The sequence below is a fragment of the Oratosquilla oratoria genome, chromosome 34 (genome assembly GCF_046742065.1).
Source record: "Oratosquilla oratoria isolate Oo_2021 chromosome 34, ASM4674206v1, whole genome shotgun sequence".
Lineage (NCBI taxonomy): Eukaryota > Metazoa > Arthropoda > Malacostraca > Stomatopoda > Squillidae > Oratosquilla > Oratosquilla oratoria.
The window spans coordinates 22608022-22620672 of record NC_134810.1 but is presented as its reverse complement, the minus strand read 5'-3'; the positions used below and the strand labels follow the sequence as shown (position 1 = coordinate 22620672).

At 39.6% G+C, this 12651-nt stretch overlaps 1 protein-coding gene across 1 annotated transcript; it reads left to right on the top strand.

The window, feature by feature from the left end:
* Positions 1 to 345: 345 nt before the first annotated feature.
* LOC143018110 (cyclin-dependent kinase 20-like) lies at positions 346 to 12647 on the top strand. Its single transcript, XM_076173232.1, has 9 exons — positions 346 to 406; positions 3856 to 3941; positions 4474 to 4661; positions 5046 to 5234; positions 5529 to 5645; positions 9253 to 9378; positions 9540 to 9680; positions 10150 to 10236; positions 10619 to 12647. The coding sequence occupies exons 3-9, from the start codon at positions 4476 to 4478 to the stop codon at positions 10796 to 10798; spliced, it is 1026 nt and encodes a 341-aa protein (XP_076029347.1). The 5' UTR covers positions 346 to 406; positions 3856 to 3941; positions 4474 to 4475; the 3' UTR covers positions 10799 to 12647.
* The last annotated feature ends 4 nt before the right edge of the window (positions 12648 to 12651 follow it).

The window sequence follows — 12651 nt, the reverse complement described above, 5'->3', positions numbered from 1 at the left end:
CTGACCTGTGCTCCCACACAATTAATTAACCTTTTACAAATGAATAAGAAAGACGAACGAATATATCAGGTTCGACAAAATAAAATGCACCATCGTAAAATGACACTTGGTTTGATCGTTCATTGTTCCCCTTGATATAGGGATGAATAATTTGATCTGTACAAGTGGCTTGGAGAAAAATGATAGAACATGTCACTGTAATAACTAAGTTTTTATATGGACTTATGGAAGGGACATCAAAGTTATTCTATCGAGTCAGGATTTGAAGTTTCCCGCATCACCTGACCCCTAGCGGACAAATAGAACAACTCCAAACATAATATTGGTAACCTTGGAAACCAGTGTAAACAAACAAACCTGAGGGAGGCAGATGTATTGAGTTTGCATTCAGTACTTATAAATACTAGTGTGTACAGAACTCTTGTAACAAGATTAATTATTATTGTTTTTGCTTATTATAGTTTTTGTGCACTTACAAAGAGGTTGTTATCCTCTCAAAGTGTTAGATTTGTAATCAACAGATGGTCTCCTGTCTCTTTCAAGATTTGCAGTTTTATATTTTCATTGTAGAACTCTGTATATGACTCAAGCACTAAAATATTATATGAAATGGAAGAATGAAAATAAATGCCTCAAACATTTCCATTTGAGAAGTGTTATATACATGAAGTTGTAAAGGAATTGTTTGTTTAGCTTTCTAAGTTCCCAATATTTCTGATCATTTTATCACAATTTTTGTTTGATATTCACAGTAATATTTTTATTTATAGTGCTTCATGTTATTGCCAGCAATATTGGCTCTTGAAATAATAGCATTGGTGTTGAGGACATGGAAAGAAGTAGTGCAGCAGTATGTAGGTGTGTTGGAAGATAGGAAGATTTAGCGTTGGAACGATGAAGTAGGAGGTTCATTACAAGTCCAACCTTAAGCATGGGAGCAAATGAAATATATGAGGAAGAAGAAATTATGCACCATGGACAAAAATAAAATTCATCCACTAGATTTGATCTATTTGTTTTTTTCTAAAATTGATTAACTTTGCGGGCTGAGCCCTCTCAGACATGCATCATAACCCCACAGTGTATGGTATGGTAGGGTACAAAATGTTTGATATGAAGTGCAAAATACAGGCATCCAGAAGGTATCAGAATAAAGGGAACAGAAATCATGATTGTCAGAATTTCAGAAAGAACTTATCTAAAATATGGAGGAGTTGTAGCCAGCACTTCTTAAAGTTTCCCCTAAGTGTAGCTGAATGTTTTTCAAGTGTACCTAGATTGCCACTGTTTCTCTGTTTTAGTCATCCCTTAACACAAACTTTATATCTATTTAATTCTTGTATATTTGTATATGCTTTCATTCCAACATTTTCTTTTTCTATTGTAAATAAGTTTTTCAAAAGGGGAGTTCATGCAGTGGCAAACTAAAATGGTATATTCTGATGGGAATACTACCAGCCATCTGGACTGAACATGGAAGTGTTCACTCCAAGTGTGCTTAAGGGAAGACCATACTGCGGCAAACTGAATGCTGTATTCTGACTCCCCTTTTGAAAAATTTCCCATGTCTTTCCCTACCATTCATTCCAGGCTAGCAATATGTTACCATACAACAACAAGTAGCAGAGTCTAGTGCCTCTAAACATGTTGTTTCATCAACTCATGGCTTTGTAGTGGTGTTGCCACTTTGGTACAGCAAGTGGTAAAAAATAGCTTACCATAGAGAAAGCTAGCAAGGCCATGAACCATCATAAACAAAACTGAAAGAGTGCACTTCAAACAGATAATGTAATCTACAAAATAGAGGGGAACTATAACATTACAAGTGATTATCACAAACCTAGCATCATACAGAGCCTTTCAAATATTAATAAAAGTACATACATACATACATATACCAAGGCTTTTTCCCCCTTTCAAGGGAGGTAGCCAAAAAGGGAAAGGCATAAAAACACTCCCACCCATTTCATCCCTAAATACCCTCCACACCCCTCCCACCCTTCCTCTCATCTGAGCACCTCCTGGATGACGGGTCATCCCTGCACCCTGCCCACCGCCCTGGGTCAGAAGCAGTGTCGCAAGACACAGTACATCCACAGCAAGGCCGCTTCATTTAATCGGCGACCCCCCCTCTCCGTCCCCCTTTGCATATAAGGCGAGGATGGGGAGAAATCCCTTCGGGCTGCGTCAAAATTTACTCACACATACTACCACACCCCCCACCCCCCCGCCCATTCCTCCTCATGCAGTCACAACATCATCCATATACAACCATTCTCCACTCACCTCTGTCTTCCGTCCTCTCCCTTCCTTCCTCAACAGACATTCCCCTCTTCCCCAAAGCCCCCTTCACCCCATCCATCCACCTCATCCTAGGACGTCCCCTCATGTTCACTCCCTCCACATCTGCCTTCCATACCTCTTTTACTAGTCTTTCTTCACTCATTCTTTCCATGTGTCCAAACCATCCTAATATTCTTTCATCAACCCTATCTCCAAAATACTTTATTAGCCCTGTTCTCCTCCTCACCTCCTCCTTTCTCACTCTATCCAGCCTAGTAACCCCCACCATACTTCTCAGACACCTCATCTCAAACACATTCAAACTCCTTCTCTCTTCTTCTCTTATGTTCCACGTTTCTGCCCCATACAGTGCTGTTGGCACAATCACTCCTTCATACAGTCTCCTCTTCGCATCCATTCCCAAATGTCTATTCCTCATTACACTCTTTAAACCACCAAGGCATTTACTCGCTTCTCTCAATCTACATTCTATCTCCACCTTCACTCCACCTTTTCCTGCTACACTTGCACCCAAGTATCTAAAACTATCCACTTCCTCCAGTCGCTCTCCCTTAATGTTCACTTCCAGTCTACTGCCACTTTCACCCCTTGTACATCTCATCACCTTACTTTTACCCACATTTATCTTTAGCTTTCTTCTATCACATACTCTCCCAAACTCTGCCACCAGCTTCCTCAATCCCTCCTCTGACCCTGCCACAAGCGCAGTGTCGTCCGCAAACAACAGCTGGCTCACCTCCCACTTTTCTCCATTTTCTTTAACCATCTCCAATCCCTGACTCACTACCCTAGCATTCACCTCTCGCACCACTCCATCCATGTATAAGTTGAACAGCCAGGGCGACATATAGACATATAGAAAGAGGAAAAGTTGTGAAAAGAGGCAGCATTCATAACATTCCAAGAATATAATAGTTGCTGGACATTGGTAATTGTTGCCTCAAGTTTCACATACTGGCAAACTACACCAGCAGCATGCTACTCAGACATCTACCACTACCTGCCACTTTAAACTACACAGATAATTAGTAATTGACACACAGATTATAAAACAAGCCCTTAGTTAAAAAAACAACAACAAAAACTCAATACTCCTACAACAACCTCCCCTGCAGATATAAGTCCCACAGAGAAAATCCTCACATACTGGATAAGAACCACACTTATGCACTTGTGCTTAGGTCATCATCTACTCGTATCACTGAGATGGTACCAACACAGAATAGGCATGGCCACCAATTCAAAGTACCCCACTCTCTTGATAAATTGGAATCAAAGATATAGCCTGAGTTGGAACTGTACATGAATTTGAAGCTAGGTAGGAGATGGGACCCAATGAGTGTTACTCCTTTCCTTTATACTACAATTAGGTAAGTATAAGTGGGCACTATAGTGCCTCACACAACACAATATCTCTTCTTTAAGTGACTTATGGCCTGCCTGAAGGCTGTTGCCAGTTTCCTGGAGATTGCAGTTCTTCTGAAGAGACCAGGGGCAATATATTGATTGACACATCACTCCTGTGATAACCATTATTTTATCATATCACAGGTAACCACTAATTGAGCTTTGCTGCATAGATGGAAATGGTAGCTCAGGATGCATAGGAAACTGAGTGAAAGCCACATACAGTCAAAGTGAGTATACAATCATAGTACATTTAGAAGAGGTGCTAATTATATAGAGCACCATGCACAGTTAACAAAAAATGTAGAAATGTATCAGCAAATGGGGTAACTTGGGAATAGGATAAGATTATGTATGTTAATACAGGCTATACATATACACTGAAGGTTGTTTTATGTATATTTCTAATGATTTTAAAGTTACACATTTACTCCAGAATTAGTTTTATATTGAATTTCTGATCATTTTATATACATACATGTATGTACATAATGGTAGTATACAAAACAATAACCATGTACAAGTTGCATAATTGTGAAATTTTTACACATAAAGTGGGGATGAGGCGTCATAGCTTTATCTCTTATATGTGAATTTGTTTGTAATGAGAGCCTGATGCATTTTTAAAAAGTTGTATCATATCTTTTATATATGTTCCAGCTAGAACTGCTTCCACAGATTTCATAACCAAAACACACCAGATACTGACAGTGATAACAAATATATTAATTTTTATTAATTTATCATATTTCATTTTACAAGATATGGATGCATACACTGTTGTGGGCCGTATTGGAGAGGGAGCTCATGGGATTGTTGTGAGAGCTCGGCATAACCTGACAGGCCAGATGGTGGCCCTGAAAAAGGTACCTCTACGTAGACTTGAACAGGGTATGCCCATTACTGCTCTACGTGAGATCAAAGCCCTGCAAGAAGTCAATTCTAGTCATGTATGTTAATCATTTGTTGTATTTTGATTTTTTTTAAGTTTATATTGCAATGGAGTTAAAAAAAAAGTTATTGGAATGGTTGATGGATCAGTGTTTACAGTATTCAATTAGAATTCCAGTGGCTTCAGGTTCAATCCTTTGCTATAGACACAATTTGTTCAATATGATAAGTTTGTATATTTTTTCTCCAAGAACTGTGCATTGATTTAAACAAAATGCCATGAGATTGAAAAAAAAAAAAAAAAAAATATATATATATATATATATATATATATGTACAGAAATTCTGTGATAATTATTAGAAAGGGCATGCATTTGTGTTTTTGTTTTTGTTTTTTTTATACTTGATCCTGTTTCAATAGACTTAAATAAATTTTCTTTCAGGTTGTGAGACTTTTAGATGTATTTGGCGAAGGAGCTGGCTTTGTGCTTGTGTTTGAATTGATGCTTGGAGACCTGGGAGAGATGATTCGTGATGCATCTAGACCACTAACACAGCCTCAGATAAAGTCATACATGACAATGCTTCTCTCGGGTGTGGCATACCTGCATCAACATCACATCATGCATCGGGTAAGGCCATGGCATTGATTGACAACTGATCTGTCCAATACCCATTGTTATTGTACCAAGTATATTAGATATATTCCTTTATTACATTACCTAAGATTTTCAGTAGTATTGTTGGAGTCTAGATCTTTTCATCTATAATTCCATTGTATTGTATAGGGTGTCTATCATAGAGTATATGTACATTAACTTTAGGTGAAATTCATGCTGTTTTAAATTTAAGTGATTAGGATGAATTTTATATTTTGAACTAGTAAAATGTGATGAATTATCAAAAGCTGCTTTTTCTGCCCATAGGACTTAAAACCTGCAAATCTTCTTATTAGTGAAACTGGACAACTCAAGATTGCAGATTTAGGCTTATGCCGGGTATTTTGTCAAACAGAAAAACATAAAAGACTGTATTCTCATCAGGTATGTATAATATGAAATAATGAAATGAGTGTTGCTAATAATAACTGTCGCTAGAATTTCACCATCTGGAGACCTACAGCCTTACAATGGTTGGCAACATTCCTTGACCCATCCCTTAGATATCTCTAGGAAGAAACATTGAATTGTTATCTGTATTGTATTTGTGTGGATGTGTTTCTGTTTCTTTGGATGTGTTCTGTCTTGCTGCACTACTTCTGACCTAGGCAGTGGACAGGGGTGATCCTTGATCCATGAGAAGCTAAGATGACAGGGAAATGGGTATTGGATGGGAGTGGAATGGGTTGGGGTGAGTGTATGCCTTAACTGGCTATTTCCCTTAAAAAGGGGGAAGAAACCTGTTGATATAGAGATACAGTGAGTCCTCCTTATACGGTAATTCTTTATCAGGTAAATTCATTTGGTAATTACTACCCTCGATTCTATTTACGGAACGAAAAATTCACAGATACGGTATTCACTCGCATTTTGTTTACACCGTACCGTAGCGCCACTACCCCATGCAGCCACCACAACAATCAGTCTCTTCCCGCATTCGGTATACGGTAATTTCAATTTGCGCTAAGGTTTTCAGGAATGCAAATGTACCGTATAACGAGGACCTACTGTAGATGTTTCTGTGTCACTGATAAGTAAGAGAAGGAGGGGGAGGAGAACAGTCACTGGTTGTTGACTCTCTTTATATGAGAAAGTTGAGGAGAGAAAGAGATTTTGGGTTCTGTTCAGAGACTGAATCCTTGGTGCTGTTCCTCTAGATCAGTAGTTCTTAACCTTTTTCAGTGCCCGTACCCCTTGATATCTCAGAAAAAAAATTCTTACCCCCATCCCAAATACAATGCAAACATATGAAAAAGATAGTGATACAAACCTTACTTTGGTTTCTCATTGTAAATATACAGTCCCATGCGCTGGCTATCATGTCTCGTACCCCCCCGGGGGTTCAAGGTTTCGTACTCCTTAGGGGTACAGGCACCCCAGGCTAAGAACCACTGACCTAGATGGAGGTGAAGGTTGTAATGGACTTTAAAGACAAGCAGTGAGTAGATGATTCTCTTCCATGTTTCTCCTGTAGGACCACTGCAAGAACGGATCCACTCTTGGTCCCATTTGGTAATCTCTCAGAAATGACAATCTACCATTTTATCATATAAAGATATATGATAATAATGATTATTATCATCAATAATAATCTATCTATCTATATACTAAGGGCTTTTCCCCCTTACCAGGGAGGTAGCTGAATTCAAAAGGCATATACCCACTCTCACCCATTTCATTCCCATCCACCACACTTTCCTCCCTCTCATCTTAGCTCCTTACAGATGATGGATCATACATGTATCCCACCCACTGCCTTAGGTCGGAAGCAATGCAGCAAGGCACAGCACATCCACTGCAAGGCCACTTCACTTAACCAGTGACCCCCCCCCCCCCCCCGTCCCCTCAGGCAGAAAAATAGAAGATGGGAATAAATCCCTTCAGGCTGTGTCAAAATATCATTCACACATAACCATTCTCGTCTCCCCCACCCCCTCCCTTCCTTACATAACAGTATCATCTATACACAGCCATTCCACTCACCCATCTCCTGCCCTCTCCCTTCCTTACCCCAGACATTCCCCTCTTGCTCAATGCCCCTCTCACCCCACCCATCTCATCCTCAGTCACCCCCTCATGTTCTTTCCATCCACCTCTGCCTTCCACACCTTTCTTCACCCATTCTTTCCATGTGTCCAAACCATCCCAATACTCTTTCATCAATCCTATATGCTATCTCCTTTTCCACCCATATACATATACATACATACCAAGGCTTTTTCCCCCTTACAAGGGGGGTAGCCAAAAAGAAATTATAATAATGATGATGATAATAATAATAGCAGTAGCAGCAGCTGTAATCTTGAGATCATTGTCTAGCAACCCACAGCCCCACAGTGGCCAACAGTGATCCTTGGACCCTTCCATTAATCTTTGGGAGGAAACTTTGGACTGTTATCTGTGTTGTATTAGTGTGGGACTGTTTCTGTGTCATCAACTGAAAGTAGTGAGAGGGGGGGAAGCAGTTGCTGTTTGTCAGTTCTCCATATGTGAAAAGATGGAAAAAAATATAATTGAAGTTGGGAGAGATCCTGGTCCCAATATAGAGACCAAATGTCAACTTCAGATGGAGGTAAAGGTATTCATGAGTTTTGAAAATGTGCATCAGGGATATTCCCTCTGCTCTCCATCTGGCAGGATCACCATGAGCAAGTATTCATCATTAGTCCTGAAAGATATATATCAGTGACAAATGCAATAATATAATCATTTAATTTTAAAATGTTAACCCATACTAAGTTTGCTTAATCTATCCTGGTTTTTATTAACAGTGCAATTAATTCACTGTGGAACCCATGATAAAATATCTGGTTGTGGTGATCCTGCAAGGAAGATTGAGGCAATCAGAACCCTGACACCTTCTAATCCCATTAGCACTCTTCTACATCTGGAGTTACAACTCTAATGGGTTGGCATTTAGTCTCCAAATCTTCAACTATTTTTCAACCTCTTTTTTGCATAAAGATAACTTACAATGTGTAACTACTCCCCTCCTTCTACCAGCTATTTATCCATCCATACACCATATGTCTCTTTTCATTTTTGTTGTAACATTTATTACTATATTTAATACTTCAGGTGCCATTGTTTTTTCTCTACATAATGAGTTATGTCAAAGATTATTATTTGTAAGACCTTATCATGACTAACATATTCTGATCTTAACTACATACATTAGTTTTTTCTTTCTCTGAATAATGAGTTATATCAATGATTATTATTTTAAGTACTTATTGCAGTGGATAGGATGCAGGGATGACTCGTCACCCAGGAGGTGCCAAGATAAGAGGGAGGGAGGAGGGTGGAGGGGAGTGGAATATATAAGAAATGGAATGGGTGGTAGTGGTTTCTATGCCTTTTCTTTTAGGCTACCCCCCGTGTAGGGGGAAAAAGCCTTTGGTATATGTATGTATGTATTATGATTTTACATGTTTTGTTCCTAGTTATATTACTTCTTGTTTAAATGTATCTGGATTCTCTATTTTTTAAGAGGACCACAATGGAAATAAGTTTCAAATGCTTTTTGTGTCATCCTCACAATTTTATATTGTCTTTTTATATCTGTGTATTTGATTGCAAAATAAAAACTAAACTAAACTTCCCTCTTATAAGGGAGGTAGCTAGCCAATGCACACACCCACTACCAATGTTTTCTCTCTCATTTTATCTCCTTGTGGATGCTCCTACTAGATGGTGACAGAAAATGGTTAAAACTAATACAATGCAAAAAACAGTCCTACATTACTTTCCAGAGAATTTTGTGGGATGGCTCAAAGACCATTGCTGGCAGGTGTTGGACTGCAGGTTTCCTGTTAATATACATGAGGCAATAAGCATAATCATTGTCTTCAATTAGCCTTTACCTCTTTGGTGTGACAACAAACCTCAAGCTAAATAAGATCATTTGGCATCAGTTTGAACAAAATAATTGATAAGTCTAAAGTTAATGGACATAATGACATCTTGTAAACAAACTCCTCTGATATCACAGGTTGCTACTCGATGGTACCGAGCACCAGAACTTCTATATGGAGCTCGACGCTACGATGAGGGAGTAGACCTCTGGGCTGTTGGATGCATTTTTGGTGACTTGCTCAACAATTCACCCGTGTTTCCGGTAATAGCAGCAAACACTTTTCAAATATTAACCAAATGACCATTTAAACTTCTATGTCATTATATTCTACACCACCACAAAGCTTCAGATGCCTTGGGCACAGTAAAATCTAAACACACCATGATTTATTTATAGAATATATTCTGTCACTACTTCTTCAGGGGGAAAGTGACATTGATCAGCTTTGTGTGGTTCTGCAAACCCTTGGAACTCCCAGCGAGAGGAACTGGCCTGGACTGACACAACTACCTGACTACAAAAAGATTACCTTTCCTAAATCCAAAGCTGTTCCACTGGAACTAGTAAGTGAATTATTCATTTGGGATCACAGTAGTATGTGTAAATACAACCCGACACTAAACAACAACAAAAAAATTGTTCTTTGAGTGACCTTTGAGCCTGTTTGGTGGACATTGCTGTTTACTGGGAGCCATGGTCTCCTGCAGACCAAAGACATCATATTGATTGATATGTGAGGGAACAATTATAATTATCATTATACCTACATACCTAGGACATCTGCATTAGTCATCATTTGGAGCCTTAGAATGAAAAAAAATTATACATGTATGTGAACATCAGTCTAACCTGAGGAAGTCCTTAAGGATAATGCCATTTTTATTCCCCCTTGCAAGGAAGAGAAGGGCATTAATCAATCAATAAATTTGTTGCCCCTGGTTCCTCTTGCAGAAGACCTGTGACCTCCAGGAAATTGGCAACAGCCTCTGGCCATAGATATGAAAAGACCCTAATGCCTAACTATGATTTCAGGTCCTGCCAGATGCTTCACCAGATGCCCTGGACTTGATTAAGAAATTCCTAATATACTCTTCAGAGAAACGTATTCGAGCTGACAAGGTAAAGGCACCTGACTGGTTCAAAAATATTGCAGTATTTTTTTGCTAGGTGCTGACACTGTTTAACCTTTTCAGTGCTACAGTCTATTTATCTTATTGTGTAGGGAAACCTGCAAGGAAAGGTTAGTACACATTTCTAAACCCCCATGTATAGGGTAGTGACTACACAAATTTTAAACTTTCCACTTCTTCCAACCTTTCACTCTTTAAGTTCACCTCTAATCCATTGCCACCATCATGTACAATGATAGTCTGAGACTCTTCCCAAGGAGAGAAGCATTAGTAAACAGTCCACAGCAACACGCACTATCATTATCCCTTGATAATAATAATAATAATAGCATTTCTGAAACACCATTCAAATATGCCTCTGTATATTTCAGGCTCTTCTACATACCTACTTCTTCACTCCACCCCTTGCAGCTTCCTTGGAGGAGATGCCTCGACCCAATGCAGAAAAGCGTCCACCTGCATGCAGTCAAGAATATATCACAGATTTTCCTCTGGAGAATATTGTTCAAAATGCAGAGGATCATATAAAATCAATGGAATCAATGAGCTGAATACTGAGATGTAGTTTGTAGTCTTTCATTTCATTGGAGCCCCTTTCCTGCTGCACTTGCATTATGTATTTCACAAGGGTGCCTGACAGCAACTTTATTCTGCTGAATGAAGCCCTCAGCTACTCCCCTTATAAGGGGAAAAGGGCTTTTGGTATAGTAATCCCTCCCACACCCGAACTAATTGAGTCATAGGGTGTTCAGATTTGGGGAGTATGTGGATATGGGGGGTAAAATACCCTCCCATCTCCAAATTGCTAAATTTTCAATTCTGAATAAAAATGGTATCTAATGCACATAAATCATTTAATGATAAATTATGGTTCAGGTAATTGTAGTTTGGGTATTCTATCTACCTATATAGCAAAAGCAGCCACTCAAAGCATGTACCAATCCCAACCCAACCCATCCCACTCCCAAATGTTTCTCTTCTATTTTAGTTCCATGGAAGGGATTATTGTATATATATTTTATGTTATTTGGGGGCAACAATGAGCACCTGAAAGTGGTCCTACAAGGATTATACATACCAAAGGTGCCTTCTCTCCCTTTTAAGTAGGGTGGCCAAGTCAAAGTATACACCCAGCACAGGTGGTGGTGAAGTGTGTATGCCAGGAAGTGCATAACTGCAGTTGAAGCCATCACTTTTACCTTATGTGATTGTGGTGCAAGAAGCAAATGCAAGGGTAATGGGCTGGGGATTGGAGATGGTTAAAGAAAATTGAAAAAAATGGGAGATAAGCCAGTTGTTGTTTGCTGATGACACTGCACTTATGGCAAGATCAGAGGAGGGATTAACCCCTTCCATACGGGGCCGCACACGTAGGCGTCATGGGGAGCGAGTGTATTCGTGAGGCTGCCATATCGGCGTCTTGATTATATTTATTGTAGTCGCCCCTCCATAATGACATTCTTTCTAATTCTTTTGTAATCGCATTTTCTATGGTTATCAAAATTCACGGGTGAAGAGAGAACGATCGATATAAGCGGTGACTATATTTTATGATGCGAGTATTATTACGACACGTCGTACGGCTGGCATTGGCTGCTGCCACCGAGATCTAAGTCCATGACGCCTACGTGTGCGGCACCGTATGGAAGGGGTTAAGGAAGTTAGTAATGGAGTTGGGAAGGTGTGGGAATGAAGGAAGTTAAAGATCAATGTGGGTAAAAGGTGATGAGATGTACAGTTGGGATGGTTTGGACACAGAAAGAATGAGTGAAGAAAGATTATTAAAAGAAGTGTGGAAAGCAGAGGTGGATAGAGTGAACATGAAGAGGAGACCAAGGATGAGATGGATAGATGGGTTGAAAGGGGCATTGGGAAAGAGGGGGATTTCTGTTGAGGAAGGGAGAAAACAGAAGATAGGGATGAGTGAAGAATGGTTGTGTATGGATGATGCTGTGATGTATGGGAGTTGGTGGGGCATGGGGGTGAGTGAATATGTGTGAATGATATTTTGATGCAGCCCAAAGGGATTTCTTGTCTTCTCTTTTTCTGCAGGAGGGGGGATTCATCAATTAAATTAAATGGTGTTGCTGTGGATGTGCTGTGTCTTGCTGCATTGCTTCTGACCCAGAGCAGTGGGCAAGATGCAGGGATGACCCATCATCCAGGAGGAGCCAAGAAAAAAGGGAGGGAGGGGTGGTGAGAGGGAGTGGAGTATGTGGGGATGAAATAGGTGGGAGTGGATTTATGCCTTTTGACTTTGGTTACTTTCCTTCGTATATGTATGTATGTATATTGGACTGTTGGGATATGTAACAGACACTGCTGGGAATAGGGGAGAAGTACAGGATTTGAACCCACAACTAAGTGAATGTAAGGGCAACATGCCTCTGATAATGCCACTGGT

Excerpts from the sequence above, each read along its gene's own strand:
- LOC143018110 (XM_076173232.1), top strand. The coding sequence starts at position 4,476 with ATGGATGCATACACTGTTGTGGGCCGTATTGGAGAGGGAGCTCATGGG. Across the intron at positions 5,646-9,252 it reads AAAGACTGTATTCTCATCAG|GTTGCTACTCGATGGTACCG; the intron begins GTATGTATAATA and ends CTGATATCACAG. Across the intron at positions 9,379-9,539 it reads ACAATTCACCCGTGTTTCCG|GGGGAAAGTGACATTGATCA; the intron begins GTAATAGCAGCA and ends CTACTTCTTCAG.